Raw genomic sequence first — 17,872 nt, 5'->3', positions numbered from 1 at the left:
GTGCTGTCTTTACCCTTTTTCTATCTGTAGAAGAGCAGGCAGAGCTGGGGGGCGGAGTTAAACATGTCATCAGCTTAGAGTCCTTACATTGCCACAAACAACCCAAATCCAACTCAACAATTTAATATTGAACTTTAGTTGACTGGATTCTTGTGTATAGCCTTGAATAAATCTTCCATGTTGAAACTCAACAAATGGTCCTGATCAGCGGTGAAATGCACTTACTTTCGCTACTGGTTCAGGAGTGTGAGTGTGCACGCCTCTTCTGCGCATGTGCAGAGCTTTCTGCACATGCACAGAGAGTCAAAAATGGGATGTAATGATGTCCTGGCAGGTGGGGCACCGCCAGCACTACCGGTTCACGCAAGCCGGATAGATCCAGCCAGATTTCACCGCTGGTCCTGATCCTTTGTGCCTGACACTGTCACACATAATATTCAGACTGAGATGCTTCTTACTCCTCTGGAATGCACCCCTCCCTTCTGGGAATCCATCTTCTTATTTCAGAGGTCTGTAACCTTAAACACTCAAAGAGCCATTTGGACCTGTTTCCCATAGAAAAGAAAACACCGGGAGCCACAAAACCCTTCCCGTGCCTGACTATTTCTTGAGCAGCCACAAAACTAGCATATATAGCTGAATTAAACGTTCTGTTTTCTTCTGAAACTTTTTTTTTTTCTTGGATTTATCCATGGTTGGCCTACCGGGAGTTGAAAAGCTCAATAAATTGTATGCCGGCAGGTGTCGCACATTGGCGGTTGTGACAGATATTTTGAGTGACAGGGAGCCGCAGCAGAGGGGTGAAAGAGACACATGTGACTCCAGAGCCGCAGGTTGCTGACCCCTGTCTTATTTCATTCCATCACACTCAGACTCCTTAGTGATGAGTGTCATTCAGGCAAGGCTACATGTATCATTCAGAGACAATCTGTCTCCTGCCACTTACCTCTCTTGGAGATCTAGAACTGCCTTCTCGAAAAGTTGGCTTGCACCGGAAGTTAATCTGTCAGGAGGGAAGCAAACCAAGAGACCAAACAGTAATGATTACCAAACTGTCTCTAGATCAATCAAGCAGAAAAATCCACAACAAACCTCACAAATTGCTCCAGACTACAATAATTCCCCAAACTAACTTGGCTCCATGTTACAAATTATTATTTCTTCAAGTTTGTTATTAGGGATAATAGAAGCAATGAACCAGAAAGCCAAAATAAAGTATTGAAGGCAAATGAGAAAGCAAAGGACCATATTTGGTTTGATAGCTACATTTAAGTGGCAGATTTTCAAAGTAATTTGCAAATCATTTCTAGGCAATTCAAAATTATGTCATTTATATTGCCAGAACTCAAGTGCTCATAGTGCCAGAAAACAGATATATGGAAGTGTGAAATGACTTCTTTATGAAAAGCATAAAGAAATATTATTGACATGCAGTAGTTATACTATATTTGATGTGATAAATGGAATGCAGTTTTGTATGAATGTATTGAACTTTTCAGTTCTCCAAGCATTTTTAAAGCAAGGATATCATGAACACAAAAAGAGGAAAGGAATGAATGCACTAAATCTATTTTCCTCTACCACCTCCATGTGCAGAGACCATGAGAGAGAATATCCTTCCTCTATAGAAATTCTCAATGTAATTTCAAATTGCATTTTGTGGGGCATAACACTAAGGGAAGAAGCACACTTCTTTCTGGTGTCTCTCTTTCCATGTACAATATTTATTCCACACAAATGCTTACACAGGTACACTTCAAACTAGGTAAAGGTAAAGGTTCCCCTCGCACATATGTGCTAGTCGTTCCCAACTCTAGGGGGCAGTGCTCATCTCCGTTTCAAAGCTGAAGGGCCAGCGCTGTCCGAAGACGTCTCCGTGGTCATGTGGCCGGCATGACTAAATGCCAAAGGTGCACTGAACACTGTTCCCTTCCCACCAAAAGTGGTCCCTATTTTTCTACTTGCATTTTTTTGTACGTGTTTTCGAACTGCTCGTTTGGCAGAAGCTGGGACAAGGAACGGGAGCTCACCCCGTTTTGCAGCATTCAAACCGCTGAATCGCCAACCTTTCAATCGACAAGCTCAGCGTCTTAGCCACTGAGCCACTGTGTCCCTTCACTTCAAACTAGAAGTGTATGTAACGGGAGCTACAAAGACATTCTTCGTCCTTGGTTAACAAAGCATTTTTCCAGTACTCAGTGCCACTTGATTCCACTGCTTTTGCCACCCATGGCCATGTCCAGTATCTGGGCTGGGATGCAAGCATGTACATGGGAAGAGTCACTCATCTGTGTGAAGCCAGATTTCCCAGGTGGATGGAGAATGCCTCCATGCATAAATGTAGTGTCTTCTTTTGTAATATGTTCAAAGCATGATAGTCTGAGACACTGACAGGAGGACACATTTCATTATCCCAAATATGCTGATGGTACCCATGGATAGTAAGCATACATAGAAACATCAGCTTATTTGAAGAGGATCATAGCCAACTCCACCCCAAAATTTCAAACCTTTTTCAAATGCAACATGATGATTTCCTCCAGAAAATATTCTGTGACATAATAGTTAAGGTAAAAGAGTACAACAAGAAGGGCAAAACTTCAATGGCTTCCTGCAGCACTCTGCCAGCCAAAACGGGGCACGGGGGGCACGTGCGCCCCCCCCGTGCCCCATTTTTGGCCGGGATGGCCTCCTGCAGCACTTTGCCAGTCAAAACGGCAAATTCATCTAAATTCATCCTAACTATAAATTCATCTAAAATTGTAGTGTAAATACTAAGAACTTCAGGAATGTTTAGCGATCAAAGTACTAATTTTAATAATCTGTTTAAAGTGTTGCCTTTTCATTTCTGATAGCTTGCTAGATCATATCGCAATAAAAATGCTGTCTAAAATATAATGATGTTGTTTAAAATTGCATTTTAAACTCCAGGCATCCAATAGAGTAGATTACTCATTACTACAAAATAGGTTTAAGGCAGTGGTGAAATCCATTTTTTTTTTACTACCGGTTCTGTGGGTGTGGCTTGGTGGGCGTGGCAGGGGAAGGATACTGAAAAATCTCCATTCCCACCCCACTCCAGGGGAAGGATACTGCAAAATCCCCATTCCCTCTCCATTCCTGGGAGAAGGATATTGCAAAATCTCCATTCCCACCCCACTCTGGGGCCAGCCAGAGGTGGTATTTGCCAGTTCTCCGAACTACTCAAAATTTCCGCTACTGGTTCTCCAGAACCTGTCAGAACCTACTGGATTTCACCCCTGGTTTAAGGGAGATTTAAATAATGAGCTGGCCATGAGTTTTCCTCATAAACTAATCTAGATTAACATAATTTATGAAGAAAAGAAAACCCACAGCCATATTAAAACCATGCGTGGCAATAGCTGATCTAGAGTCCTTTATGACTATATTCATGATGAATTCTTTGAGACACCGTCGGTAACAAATTTGTAGGAGAAGATATTTGTTATTTCTGCTAAAGGTCATCAAGAAAATTGGACCAATGTGGCTTTTTAGAACTTGAAGTTTCTTCTCTGCCTAGCAATTTTTTTTAAAAAAATATCCGTTTTGATGACACAAACACACATCTGCAACGTAGACGAGCGTTTACAATTAAGGCATCCTTTCATGCAACTGACAAAATTGGCTATTGAAAATAAAAACCTAGAACACAATGTATTCATTACTCTTTCATATGCCACAAATCTATTTGTTCTTGGTAATCAAAACAAAATAGAATCAAACATGGCTCCTTGGTGATGTGTACAATTACCAGGATGATTGCTTCTTTTTTGTAAATAAAAAAAAAATTGCCTTTATTCTTGCCTGCTCCACAAAGCTTATACAACATTTATATGTAATAGAGACTTGTATTTTCTTTTAAATCAATTAAAAATCAGGCTCTGTTTGCAGCACGATAAAAGGCCCTGATTTCTGGCATGCGATTTCATTAGGAAAAGGCTCATTTGTGACATTATACTCAACCTGTTCATCACAATGCAAAAAATAATAATAATGTACCCAAAACAAAATTATTCTTTAAAATATCACAGGACATTGTTCTCCTTGCAGTAAATAGAATCTGGTTACTCTCCTACAGTGGAAAGTCTGTAGAGATTCTCAGTCATCCATGTCATGGTTGTCCCAAAGGTGCTTTTTCAGGAGACAACTGGACTTTCTTGTTTTTACTTTTGAAGACGTTTCGCTTCTCATCCAAGAAGCTTCTTCAGCTCTGACAGGATAGTGGGGAATGGAAGGATTTATATTCCTTGCAGACAGCTGGTAATCTGCATCAGAGGTGAAATCTACTTACCTTCCCTACCGGTTTGGAAGTGCGAGCGCATGAGTCAAATGCGATTTTGGACCCTCTGTGCATGTGCAAAGCCTTCTGCACATGTGCAGAGGGTAAAAAACAGGTTACTTCCTGGTTAAAACCAGGAAGTAAGGGTGTCCGGGCGGGTGGGCGGAGCCTCATGCTGCCGTCACTACCGGTTCTCTGAACCACCCGCCATCGCCCCAGCAGTTCAGCCGAACCTGTCTGAACCGCTAGCATTTTATCCCTGATCTGCATCCTTTTAATGACCCTCTAAAGCAACCCTCTATAAGGATGCAGATTACCAGCTGTCTGTCTGCAAGGAATATGAATTCTTCCATTCCCCACTATCCTGTCAGAGTTCAAGAAGCTTCTTCGATGAGAAGCAAAATGTCTTCAAAATTAAAAATAAGAAAATCCAGTTGCCTCCTGAAAAAGCACCTTTGGGTCTTCTGCAGTTGATTGCTATCAGAAGATATATCAGAATATCCTTTTCATATTTGCCGATGAATACAGAATAATCACAGTAAAGAAATCTAGCATTTGCGTTATAGAAGAAAACATCATATAAATGTGTTAACTCATCATCCCCTCTATATTTTAGATGAATATCATTGCTTATTTATCTCAAACTGGGCTTGTCTCTACCATTAGGCAGAATGGACCAAAGCTAAAAAAAGTAGGAATGGTAAAACTGTTTGGTCTACATCAGGGGTGTCAAACTCACAGTGTCACAGCGGCGTCACATAACATATCAAGACTTTTTTTTTCCCCTTTGCTAAACTGGGCGGGGCCAGCACATGATACATCCGGCCCGCGGGTCACGAGTTTGACACCCCTGGTCTATATGGTCTGCTCTGCAACACAAAGTTGTCTGTCTTTGGGCCAGTGGAAGATATTATATTATAAGTTAATTAACTTCACCAATATTAAATTAGAGGTTAATTAACTTCACATCCAGTTAGCTTTTGTATGTGAGGGGTATTGACACCTTGTCCATTACTTTCTATACCCTGACCAAATAAGAGGTGCAGGGAAACACCATCGTTTACAGCAGCCAAAAGAAAAATGGTAATGGTATGTGAGAGTGACCTTGGGAAACAAGAAGAAGCGCCACAGACTAGGCAACAGTCAGATAAGAGGCAGCTGAGCCCCCAGAAGGAATGGGAGTATGGCAAAGATCTCAGAAGGTACTCTTCTTAGTTTCTTGGACTGCAAAGATGAGGGAGGAGACATGTGCTCTCAGACTTACAAAATTCTGTTAATTAATCTTACAATAAAGTTAGAGTTGGTACTGATGGATGGACTACCTTGAAAGGATGACAAAATAACAGAAGAATTCGATAAAAAATGAATAGTGGAATAGAATAGAATAGAATAGAATAGAATAGAATAGAATAGAATAGAATAGAATAGAATAGAATAGAATAGAATAGAATAGAATAGAATAACAGAGTTGTAAGGGACCTTGGAGGTCTTCTAGTCCAACCCCTGCTTAGGCAGGAAACCTTACACCACTTCAGACAAATGTGCAAATCTTCTTAAAAACTTCCAGTGTTGGAGCATTTACAACTTCTGGAGGCAAGTTGTTCCACTGATTAATTGTTCTAACTGTCAGGAAATTTCTCCTTAGTTCTAAGTTGCTTCTCTTCTTGACTAGTTTCCACCCATTGCTTCTTGTCCTACCCGCAGGTGCTTTGGAGAATGGATTGGCCCTCCTCTTCTTTTGTGCAGCCCCTCAAATATTGGAACACCGCTATCATGTCTCCCCTAGTCCTTCTCTTCATTAAACTAGACATAATCAGTTCCTGCAACCGTTCTTCATATGTTTTAGCCTCCAGTTCCCTAATCATCTTTGTTGCTCTTCTCTGCACTCTTTCTAGAGCCATGATGGCGAACCTATGGCACGTGTGCCACAGGTGGCACGTGGAGCCATATTAGTGGGCACGCCAGCTCAGCTCTGGGGCGCATGCATGCGCCGGCCAGCTGATTTTTGGGCCTTCTGGGCCCACCAAAAGTAGGGAAATAGGCTGTTTCCTGCCTCTGGAGGGCCTGTGGGGGGTGGGGAAGGCCCGTTTTTCTTTCTTACCTGGCTCCAGATCCTTTCTATGCATCTGGGAAGGGCGAAAACAGCCTTTCCCACTCCGTTGGAGGCCCTACCGAGGCTGAAAGGGCATTTTCCAACTCCCGGTGGGACAGGAAGTGACTTTTTTCCTGTCCCCAGCCTCCAGAGACTCCTAGAGAGGCTCCTAGAGACTCCTAGAGAGGTTCTGGAGGCTGGGGACAGCAAAAAATGTCACTTCCTGTCCCACCGAGAGTTGGGAAATGGGCCCTTTCAGCCTCCGTAGGGCCTCCAAGGGAGTGGGAAAGGATTTTTTCGCCCTTCCCAGATGCATAGGGAGGATCTGGAGCCAGGTAAGAAAGAAAAACGGGCCTACCAGGCCATCATGTGCCAGGAGTGGGGGTGGGTGGGGTTGCGTGCGCATGCGCATGGGCACATGCGCATGCGTCCCTCCCCCGCCCCCCCCTCTCCTGGCACGCGATGGCAAAAAGGTTAGCCATCACTGTTCTAGAGTATCCACATCTTTTTTTTACATTGTGGCGACCAAAACTGAAAGCAGCATTCCAAGAATGGCCTTACCAAGGCATTATAAAGTGGTATTAGCACTTCACGTGAACTTGGTGTGTTAATACCACTTTATAATGCCTTGGTAAGGCCACACCTGGAATTATTAGTCTATTAATTGTATTAGTCTACTGCAGGAGTCCCCTGCAGCCCACTACTGGGCCATTAGCCATTTGGAACCGGGCAGCAGAAGCAGCAGGTGAGCGTGCAAGCATGTGCATGCATCCCCACTTGCACGAGCAGCAGGCAAGCGTGTGCACACATACCTGCTGCTCGTGCAAATGGAGCTGCGTGCGCACATGTGCGTTTGCCGGCCATTCAGGTGGAATCATCCCCTCTTCCCCCGCCCCCCGGTCCTCAAAGCCAGAAAGGTTGGGGAACTCTAGTTTATTGTGTCAAAAGATTATGAGGGACACCTTTTTCAACGGATATATTTCATTTTTAAAAAGCGTAAGATTTTCATCAGATGCATGGACGGATAGAAAAATGGATTTTTAACACAATATAATTACTAATGGATACAATGGTAATTTGTCTCACATATAGCCTGCATTCACATAAGCAACCATCTTCTCCGCTCTTTCTCTCTCCTCCCCCCCACCCAGTCCCCCCATTTTTGGATCTGACAAAAGTGAGCTGCGGTTTACGGCTTTTAATAAAATGTGTGAGTCAGAAAAGGTGCTATCAGATTCTTTGTGTAAAACTGAATTCAGGTTACAGCCATGGTGACTGTTGTAAATGAGGGGGTGGAAACTGGGCATACAGAATGGTTGCACTTTAACCTAACTCTCACTTTAGATGTTGTTTCGATTTCTAAAACAAATGATTTTGTTGAAGTCTGTTCTTTGCCATATCTAGGCCAGCAGGTGGCATCATCTTATACCTTTTCCAGTTGCTCCATGCAGGCGTTGTGGACCACAATCTTGCAGGCAGCACATTTTCTTCGAACAGCGGACTTCTGAAACATTAACAGAAAAAAAAAAAAACAAAGCAAAGGGAAGTGTCCATTTGTCCCAGAAGGTGCATGTATAGTAAACATTCTGTGTTCTTAATTACTTTATACTCAAAATACATATGCAAAAATGACAACATATGTCAATAACAAAATGTTGTTGGTGACTTAAAGGTAAAGGTTCTCCTCGCACATATGTGCTAGTCATTCCCGACTCTAGGGGGGTGGAGCTTGTCTCCATTTCAAAGCCAAAGAGCCAGCCCTGTCCGAAGACGTCTCCGTGGTCATGTGGCCGGCATGACTAAATGCCAAAGGCGCACGGAACGCTGTTACCTTCCCACCAAAGGTGGTCCCTATTTTTCTACTTGCATTTTTTACGTGCTTTCGAACTTCTAGGTTGGCAGAAGCTGAGACAAGTAACAGGAGCTCACTCCATTATGCGGCACTAGGGATTCGAACCACTGAACTGCCAACCTTTCAATCGACAAGCTCAGAGTCTTAGCCACTGAGCCACTGTGTCCCCTATGACCAACTAGTTACCAACTGAGTTACCAACTGAGTAAGTTGGTGACTTACTCAGTTTTTATTCTTCTTGCCAGACAAAAAGAGCAAAGTTTTGCTATGATTTTTCTCTCTCTCTCTCTCTCCCTCTCCCTCTCCCTCTCCCTCCCCTAATTTTTCTCCAGAGAAACCGTCCTGTGAATTTACTTGTATAACATGATAGTGCCTGGCTCAAACTAACTTATTGAATTTCTATGGCTGATATGAATTTAGCCTACACTTCCAAGTTCTAAAGTGACTAGTACATCACACTGGCTTACAGAAATGAAATGAAACTGTGAAAATTATTCCTATTCAGGTCTGGTGAATGCAGAGTAAATCTGGCCCCAGTAACACTTCATCTGAACTTGGAAGTGAAGACACACAATAAAAAAGATTTCATGCACAATCTCCAAATCAGAGCACACAACAACAGAGGCACTTTAGGTGAAGGAAAACTTTCTATCTCCCATCTCAAATCAAGTAAAATCACTACTATGTAAGTTGATGTATTTTAAGGAAGAAATATTTCAGAGTCCCTTTGCTAAATGCCCTGCTTTTGCATACTGGCTTGGGCATTTTTCCTAAAATAGTTAAATCAAGAAATATCCACTGGAAACTTGAGGACAGACTTAGAAATATGTAAATGTATTTATTCGCAACCTAGTATTAGCTGAGCAACTTCTGTGATGACTGTGAGAGGGATCTTGGAGTTCTAGTGGACAATCACTTAAATATGAGCCAGCAGTGTGCTGCAGCTGCCAAAAAAGCCAACACAGTTTTTGGCTGCATAAACGGAGGGATAGAATCAAGATCACGTGAAGTGTTAATATCACTTTATAATGCCTTGGTAAGGCAACACTTGGAATAATGCATCCAGTTTTGGTCACCACAATGTAAAAAAGATGTTGAGACTCTAGAAAGAGTGCAGAGATGAACAACAAAGACAATTAGGGGACTTGAGGATAAAATATATAAAGAACGGTTGCTGGAACTGGATATGTCTAGTCTTATGAAAAGAAGGACCAGGGATGACATGATAGCAGTGTTCCGATATCTCAGGGGTTGCCACTAAGAAGAGGGAATCAAACTATTCTCCAGAGCACCTGAGGGTAGAAGAAGCAGCAATGGGTACGAAACTAATCAAGGAGAGAAGCAAGTTAGAAATAAGGAGAAATTTCCTGGGTGGAAATGAGTGGAAAAACTTGCCTCCAGAGGCTGTGAATGCTCCAACACTGGAGGTTTTTAAGAAGAGATTAGATAACCATGAGTCACAGTTTTCAAAATGTTTCTCCACCTTCTTAAGAATAAGCTGAAGAAATGCATGTGTGTCTCTGGCCATTGCATCTGTCACTAGGAACTGAGCAAAGGAGAAAAAGATGTGTGCCTTTATGAACTTTGTACTCACAATGCTTTCCAAGAACAGGCTTGTCACATTCTACGACCCAATTGCATTGACCAACATTCTTATAAATGTTTAGTCTTACTCTTAAACACTGCACTACTCAACATGTTTTCTTCATTGTCACAAGTTCTCCATCTTTTCTACAGCTGGATTTCTCATGTAAATGTTTATCGCGGCAAATAAAGAAATGCGTCAGAGCATTAAATCAGAGTATCACAGATTCTATTAGCATTCTGCACTATGTTACATATGGTAGATTTTCCCAGGATAAAAACTGGTCCTACAATTGAGGATCTCCCACCTGCTTCAGCTTGACATAATATACCCAATTAGGTTCTTTTTATATTTATAATAGTGGATTTGTGAATACCACAGGGGAAGCTTGTAGATATGAATGCAATCTATGCTTTTTCATCATTGGCATTGGCATCCTTCAGTCTCAAGAGACTATGGTATCATGCTCTGGAAAGAGGTCCTAAAACAGCATCTAGTGTGACTAAAAAGGCTAATTCGAGAATGGCAATCCCTTCCACCCTGAGGGCAGATACATTCTGTCCCCTGCCCAGCCCCCAGATTTCGCTGGTTCCGGGACTGCCTCTTTGCCTCAGCCTGCCGAACAAGTGTCTCTTCGAATTGGAGAAGGCCATGCTGCGTCTTTAGCCTCCAAGCTGAACGATTGGAGGTCAAGGTTTCCCAGTTGTTAATGTCCATTCCCAGGGCCTTTAGGTCCCTCTTGCAGATATCCTTATATCACAGCTGTGGTCTCCCTCTGAGGCGCTTTCCCTGCACTAATTCTCCATACAGGAGATCTTTCGGAATCCGATCATCAGCCATTCTCATGCCCAAGCCAGCATAGACGTCATTGTTTCAATAGTGTATACATGCTAGAAATTCCAGCATGTTCCAAGACTGCACTATTTGGAACTTTGTCCTGCCAGGTGATGCTTTTTCATATACACACAGTAATTGTATAAGGACACTGCAGGGCAAGTGACAGTGATAAGAGGCAGGTGCTTCTTCTTCCTATCAGCCTTCACTTCATTTTTCACTTGACTTCTTTCATGGTCCAGTATACATAAGATACATACAGTAGTGGCCAAAATTGTGGAAATCTTTTGAGAAAAGTGAATTTTTGAGGTTTGATGGCTAAATAATACCACTTTTTTTTTTTCGGAGTTTCAAGATAATCATATTCCACTGCTGTAATGGCTTGGGAATAGCCCAGACCTTAACCCAATTGAAAATCTATGGAGCCAACTAAAGAAAATTGTTAGTCAGAAGCGACCCAGCAATAAAACCCAGTTAATAGAAGCAATCATTCAATTTTGGTTTCACATTATAACAGCAGCAGGACTAAAAGACTTGGTTCACTCCATGGGAAGATGTTGTAAGGCCGTAATTCATGCTAAAGGTTACCCAACTAAGTATTAACTGACGTGATAATTTTTGTATATCTCGCTTTTTCTATGGTGATAATTTTTGTATATCTCGTTTTTTCTATGTTTCACTTTTCTTCTTTAAACTGTAACTGCTATTCTAATGGCAAATCCTTCATAAAAGTTATTGCATTACATTCTTCATTAAATTATCTTTCCATTGATATATAATTTTATGGTACTACTCCCCAAAAAAGTGATGTTATTAGTTAGTTTTAAAAAATACACTTTTCGCAAAAGGTTTCCACAATTTTGGCCACTACTGTAGTCATGAAAGTGCTATTAACAGCTCTCTATTCAGTTTGATTTGGAGCAGTCCACTCCAAATCTGTGGGTAAGATCTGGATGAGTTCTATACTTCTGATCTATAGATCATTTATCCATCACCTTGGCAATATAAGGCCTCTCTGCATTAATGATACATCAAGATGACAGAATGATACTATAAAACCACCCTTGGACTACAATCTTATACATGCCACATTCAGAATTTGGGTGTTAGAGTTAGATATTTGATGTACAACTTACAGCACTCATTTAATGTATGCTGTACAATCTTCCTTTAATAAGTTGGCCAAACATTTTAGCTCAAAATTCAACATTATACAATTTCTTACAATAACACAACCTTCCAGTTGATATAGTTTTTGCTATTTTAGATTTGTTTCTCCACCTGTCTCTCATTGTACTTGATTCTTGTATCTGTATCATCTCTTATATTCTTTTAAAAATATAAAATGATAACACTGAGACGGGAGAGAATGGTACTATGAATTGCTAGAGTAAAAATCGTCAAAGAATATTGAGAAGGAAGAGCATGTACTATAACCTTGAGCCTGGTGAGGCCCTGGTGTGGTCCTTCAGCAATTAGCATTCAACTGAGTTCATAAGTTATCTGATTATAGCAGGGGTGTTAAACTCAAGGCCTGCAGGCCAGATCCGGCCCTGTGGGGTGCTTAGATCTGGCCTACGTGGCCACCCTGGAAACAGCGAAGGACTGGCTACAGTGCCAGCAAAAATGGAGCTCATATATCATATGCCTCCTGCAGCCCTCTGCCAGCCCTCTGCCAGGAAAAGAAGCTCAGGAGGGCCATGCACAGCCCTTCTGAGCTCCGTTTTCACTGGCAAAGTGCTCGGGCCACCATAGGCGCCAACACAAGTAACGTTGAATGGCCATGCCCACACTGGCCACACCCACTTGGGGCCCCCAAGTCAAACACAACCATGATGCAGCCCTCAATGAAATTGACTTTCATCAAACACTGGATTATAGTGTTCCATGCAGTAGCAGAAACATCACCAAGATTATATTAGTAGTTTATAATTAGAAATAAAACAATACAGCCAAAAATTCTACAGAATGTCTTTTGGTCCTCTTTGCTGGAAAACCAGCAAAGTTACCATATCCCATGACTTCTGATGGATCAGCCAGGTTCCCTCTCTACCATCTCCCTCTTAGGCACCCAGATCAATGGTGGGTTGCCCCCGGTTCGGACCAATTCTATAGAACCAGTAGTAAAACTGGACAGAGGCTCCACCCACCCACCTGACGTCATCAAAACGTTTCTGCGCATGTGCAAAAACTTCTGCACATGTGCAGAAGAGCACACGCACACACGAGCGAAGTGAGCACACACGGCCCCATTGCGAACTGGTAGTAAAGGTAAATAGAACCCACCCCTGACCCAGATGTACAGGCATGATTCCACCATGTTCCAATGGAGAGAGTTCACAATATGTTTGTACATGGAGTGATTTACTGAAGAAATTCTGAAAATAGGACACTCACTGAGAATTTAACTTGGCAGCCTTCCTCTCCCAGGTAACACAGATCCCCAGATACATTGGTCTCCAGCCAGAGATGTTCGCCATTTATTGCATTTTCCTGGAAGGACAGATATATACATAGATTGCTTCTCAAACAAATTGGTAGCATTGGGGTTTTTTGGATTTTGTTAATGCTATGCTTTCATAAATTAATTACTAAACACATTTACATTGATATAAATTATTTAATTAACAAGGTGATTCAAGATTTTTTAAAAATGGCACTTATATTAAAATATAATCAGGCTAATTCTAATAATATATGTCATTAATTTTTTTAAAGAAAAGAAAATATGTAAATATTTCCATGCTGCCCAGGAATAAGTCCCATATAACACAATAGCTCTTATTTCTAAGTAAACGTACATAAACCCATGCTGTTTAAAAGGCTTCCACAAATGAAAAAGAACTAGGAAACACTGATTTAATAATTTAATTTAATTTATCGCATTTCTATGCCACCCAACTCCCAAAGGACTCTGGGCGGTTTACAGCAAAAATAATGCGAACAATGAACATAGAAAAATTATTAAAAAAAACATTATAAAAACATTTTAAAAACATTAAAAACCCATGCACACCTGATGTTTTACAGAAATTGGCTAAAAGTCTGAAGTCAACTTTAGAAACCTCTGGTCTATGTTTTGCTGCTGTTTTAACTTTTTTTTAATTCTATATTTCAAAATGCAAGGATTAAGACCCAAGACAGCTGATAATTATTCCATTCATCCAAAAGTTGCATCAAAAAATCTGTTCAGTGCATGAGGTTCATATGTGAATCTGAACCTTTTTTATTGTTTGATTGCATATTTTTTGAATTGTAAGCCACCCAGAATCAGTGATTGCGATGGCAGCAGTGGTGGGATTCAACCGGTGTAACAACCAGTTCGCATCACACAAGAGCGGTGCGTTTGAAAAAAGCTCTAAAACATGCCTTCTATTTCAGCCCGGTGAGTAAAACAGCTGAGGCGCAGCATCTGCTCTGCCGCACAGATCAGCTGGGCTTCAAACACAGGAAATATAGGTCAGTAGGGGCGGGCAGGCGGGCTCGCAAGGGTGGGCAGGCGGGCTCACAGGGGCGGGCAGGCGGGCTCTCAGGGGCGGGCAGGCGGGCTCATCTGATCGTCAGAGAAAACCGGTTCTCTCAGCTGATCGTCAGAGATACCAATACACCCGAACCTGTGCGAACCGGCAGAATCCCATCCCTAGATGGCAGCTATAGAAATTGAATGAATAGATAAATAAATAAACTTGCTGGAATACCTCTCATTCTGAAGTTTATGCAGCTACTTCATCCAGCCATCACACAATTAAACCTATTCCAAAGCTGCTTACTGGAGCCTCTAATGTGAAACTTGTTGCAATATTTTCAGGATCAGACTCAATAATATTAGTGAGAGTTAAAGGTTTAAATATACTTCCTTTTATTTACAATAGGCATTCTATATTCACAGAATATTCACAGATAGAAGCAAGGAAAAGGGTGTAGGTGGCTCCTTATATATACAATGGGTGGAGCTATAAGTGGGAGTGGTGAATTATGAATACATTAAGAAGTGAAGAATAAGTTAACCCCTGATACCCCATTCATATACTATTTACACATTAGAGAATAAGGCATTTACATCTGACAAATCCCCCTCTAAATGCCGATTCGTTATACAACACCAATTACATTCAGATTCAGGACAATACAAGACATACAATTTAGATGTTAAATATTTGTGTTGCTTAGAAGGTAAAGGCTTTGTCAATATGTCAGCTAATTGTTCTGAAGTATCACAATGCACTGCTTTAATAAATCCATCCTGAGATAATTGCCTCACATGTTTAAATTTTATATCTATATGCCTGGACCTTTGTCCAATGGCATCAGATCTAGATATTTCAATGGCCGCTTTATTATCTTCATGCATGACAAAAGGCAAAGCAGGTTTTTTCCAAACATCTGAAATTAAATCATTAAACCATACAAGGTTATTTGCAGCTTTGGATAAACAAACATATTCCGCTTCTGTCGTTGAAGTGGCTACTAGTTCTTGTTTTCCAGTATACCAGTAAACTGGACAGTCATTTAAGAGAAAAATATAACCAGATGTACTTTTTCTGCATGATGTGTCTCCAGCCCAGTCCGCATCTGCATAACATGCAAGCTTTGGTTCTTTATTATCACTAGGTTCTAATACTAAGCAAAAATCTAGTGTACTTTTCAGATATCTTAAAATTCTTTTAACAGCTTCCCAGTGATACATTGTTGGTTTGCTGACGTGTCTGGATAATAAATTGAGTGGTAAGGCGATATCTGGTCTAGTCCAATTAGATATATAAAGAAGTGAACCTATGATTGATCTATAAAACGTGTTATCCTTGAATTCAGGGGAAGATTCATCAGTATTTCTAAGAAAATCAGTTTGCATAGGAGTATCACAGGGTTTGGCATTGTTTAAATTGCATTTATTTAAAAGTTCTATAATCTTATCTCTCTGAGTAAGTTTGAATCCCCTTCTAGTCTTATTAATTTGAACACCAAGATATTTGTTCACTTTACCTAGAGATTTCAACGAGAAATGTTCATTTAACTTATTTACAAAAGTTTCTCTTCTCTCTTTGTGTTTTCCTATATACAAAATGTCATCTACATAAATCAACACAAATTCAATGTAATCATCACCCTTTTTGACAAAGAAACAGTTATCAGCAGTGGTAGCGTTGAAATCCATGGTCTTAAGTACTTTTACTAAACAATCATACCATCTTTTACCAGATTGTTTTAATCCGTATAAACTCTTGTTCAACAGCCAAATTTCATTTTTGTTGGTGTATTGACTGTGAGGTGCTCTTACGTATATTTCCTTATCTAGTTTTGCGTGTAGATACGCAGTCTGTATGTCATATTGAAATACATCAAGATTGAGTGCTGATGCTACCACTAGAGCTGTTTTGACACTCTCTGTTCTTACAGTGGGGGAATACGTGTCAGTATAGTCCTCCGGATATTTCTGTGCATAACCTTGTGCAACTAATCTAGCTTTATATAGAGTATTGCCTCCTTCTAAGTTCTTAATTTTATATATCCACCTGGTACCAATAATTGTTTTATCTTTAGGTGCAATTGCAGGTGTAAATACATTTAATCCTTGTAAACTTTCCATCTCTTTTTTCATAGCTAATTCCCATTTTTCTTTTTCTTCACGAGGGAGTTTTAACACTTCCTCATAAGTATTAGGTGTTATTGGCTCACCATCCATATGCATTATGTAATCTCTGTATTTATTTGGCATTTGATTTCTGTTGTTTCTAATGACTCTTTCAGGTTTGCTATTGTTATCATGCAAATATCTTGCTTCTTTTTTTGTTAGTGTGTCTGTCTTTATTTTGTGTTGGCTATTTGTCCAAGTTTTGGTTTTGCTTTTATATTTGTTGATATTCTGTTTTTCTATGGTCCCTTTCTCATGAGATTTTGTATCTTTACATTTATTTGGAAATATTTCATTAAGATGTAATTTAGACCAGTTGGCCTGTTCATGGAACACAGCTGTTCTGGAAACTATAAATTTGTTATTATTATCAATGAATCTGTACCCTTTGGTGCCAGTTTCATATCCCATAAATCTGAGTCTTCTGGATACGTTTTCTCCCTTTCTTCTCAACTGCTTAGGTATGTGTACGTCTGCAGTGACTCCAAATATGTGCATGTGTGCTAATTTTGGTTTCCTATTATACATTACTTCATATGGTGTCTTATTTACAATACTGGACCAGGTTCTATTTTGTGTGTAATTTGAATAATGTAAGGCTTCTGACCAAAATTGTTTGCTTAAGCCAGCATCCTCCAATGTGCATCTAATCATGGTTTGTAATGTGGAATTCTTTCTCTCTGCAATCCCGTTCTGAAATGCAGAAAATGGACTAGACGTGTAATGTAGCATTCCTCTATCCTTTAACCATTGGGAGAATTCTTTAGACATGAATTCACATCCCCTATCTGTCATAATTTGTTTTATTTTGATATTGTGTTGTGTTTCTATGCATTTGTAAAATTCCTTAAATTTTTGAAAGGTTTCATCTTTGTGTTTTAATGTATAAACAAACCCATAACGGCTATAATCGTCTACTATTGTCAGGAAGTAACGTTTTCTATAGGTGATTGATGGAGTTAATGGGCCAACTAAGTCCATGTGTACTAAGTCAAAAATTTTGTTAGTTGATCTAGTAGATTTTCTTGGCCTGGGACTAGTTTTTAGTTTTGTAGATTTACATACTGAGCATTCCAAATAGTTTTCACAATTTTTTATTTTGACACCTTCTGCGTGTTCAGTCATTTTTTGTACTACAGGAAAACTTGCATGTCCTAACTTCCTATGTAAGATGTGAGCACACTCATCATGAATTGGTTTACCTATTTTTGGTTTTTTTTCATTGTGTGCATCTGCGTGATCATGAGATATTTTACATTCATCATTGTCACTGTTGCTAATATTTTCATCATCTGCTTCAATACAATCTTCCATATTTGAATCAATGTTATGCAACCATTTTTCCTTTGTTATCAGATAAGGAAGGCCTCCTTTAATCATCACAGTGCCTATATTTATTTTATTCTTCTCCAAAGTCGCTTTTCCCTTTGAGAAAACTATATTAATGTCAGAATCTCTACTTAGTTTTATGGCACTTAGTATGTTATGAGGTATTTCTGGTATTAACAATACCCCCTCTATTTTTCCTAGACCAGGCAAGGTTACATTTCCTCTGCCTAATACTTGAACCTTTTCTT

General features: G+C 40.2%; 1 protein-coding gene across 1 annotated transcript in view; it reads right to left on the bottom strand.

Annotated features, from left to right (window-relative positions):
• Window positions 1-17,872, bottom strand: part of DGKI (diacylglycerol kinase iota) — a 341,772-nt gene that overhangs the window by 162,844 nt on the left and 161,056 nt on the right. Inside the window, 3 exon segments of the mRNA XM_070948056.1 lie at window positions 947-1,003; window positions 7,822-7,896; window positions 13,061-13,156. Coding sequence (XP_070804157.1) covers window positions 947-1,003; window positions 7,822-7,896; window positions 13,061-13,156 — 228 coding nt within the window.

This window comes from Pituophis catenifer, unplaced genomic scaffold (assembly GCF_029215685.1).
Source record: "Pituophis catenifer annectens isolate HBS135680 unplaced genomic scaffold, rPitCat1.0.hap2 SCAF_7, whole genome shotgun sequence".
In the NCBI taxonomy this organism is placed as follows: Eukaryota; Metazoa; Chordata; class Lepidosauria; order Squamata; family Colubridae; genus Pituophis; species Pituophis catenifer.
Note: the sequence above shows the minus strand (reverse complement) of the source record. Positions and strands in the feature narration are given on the sequence as shown.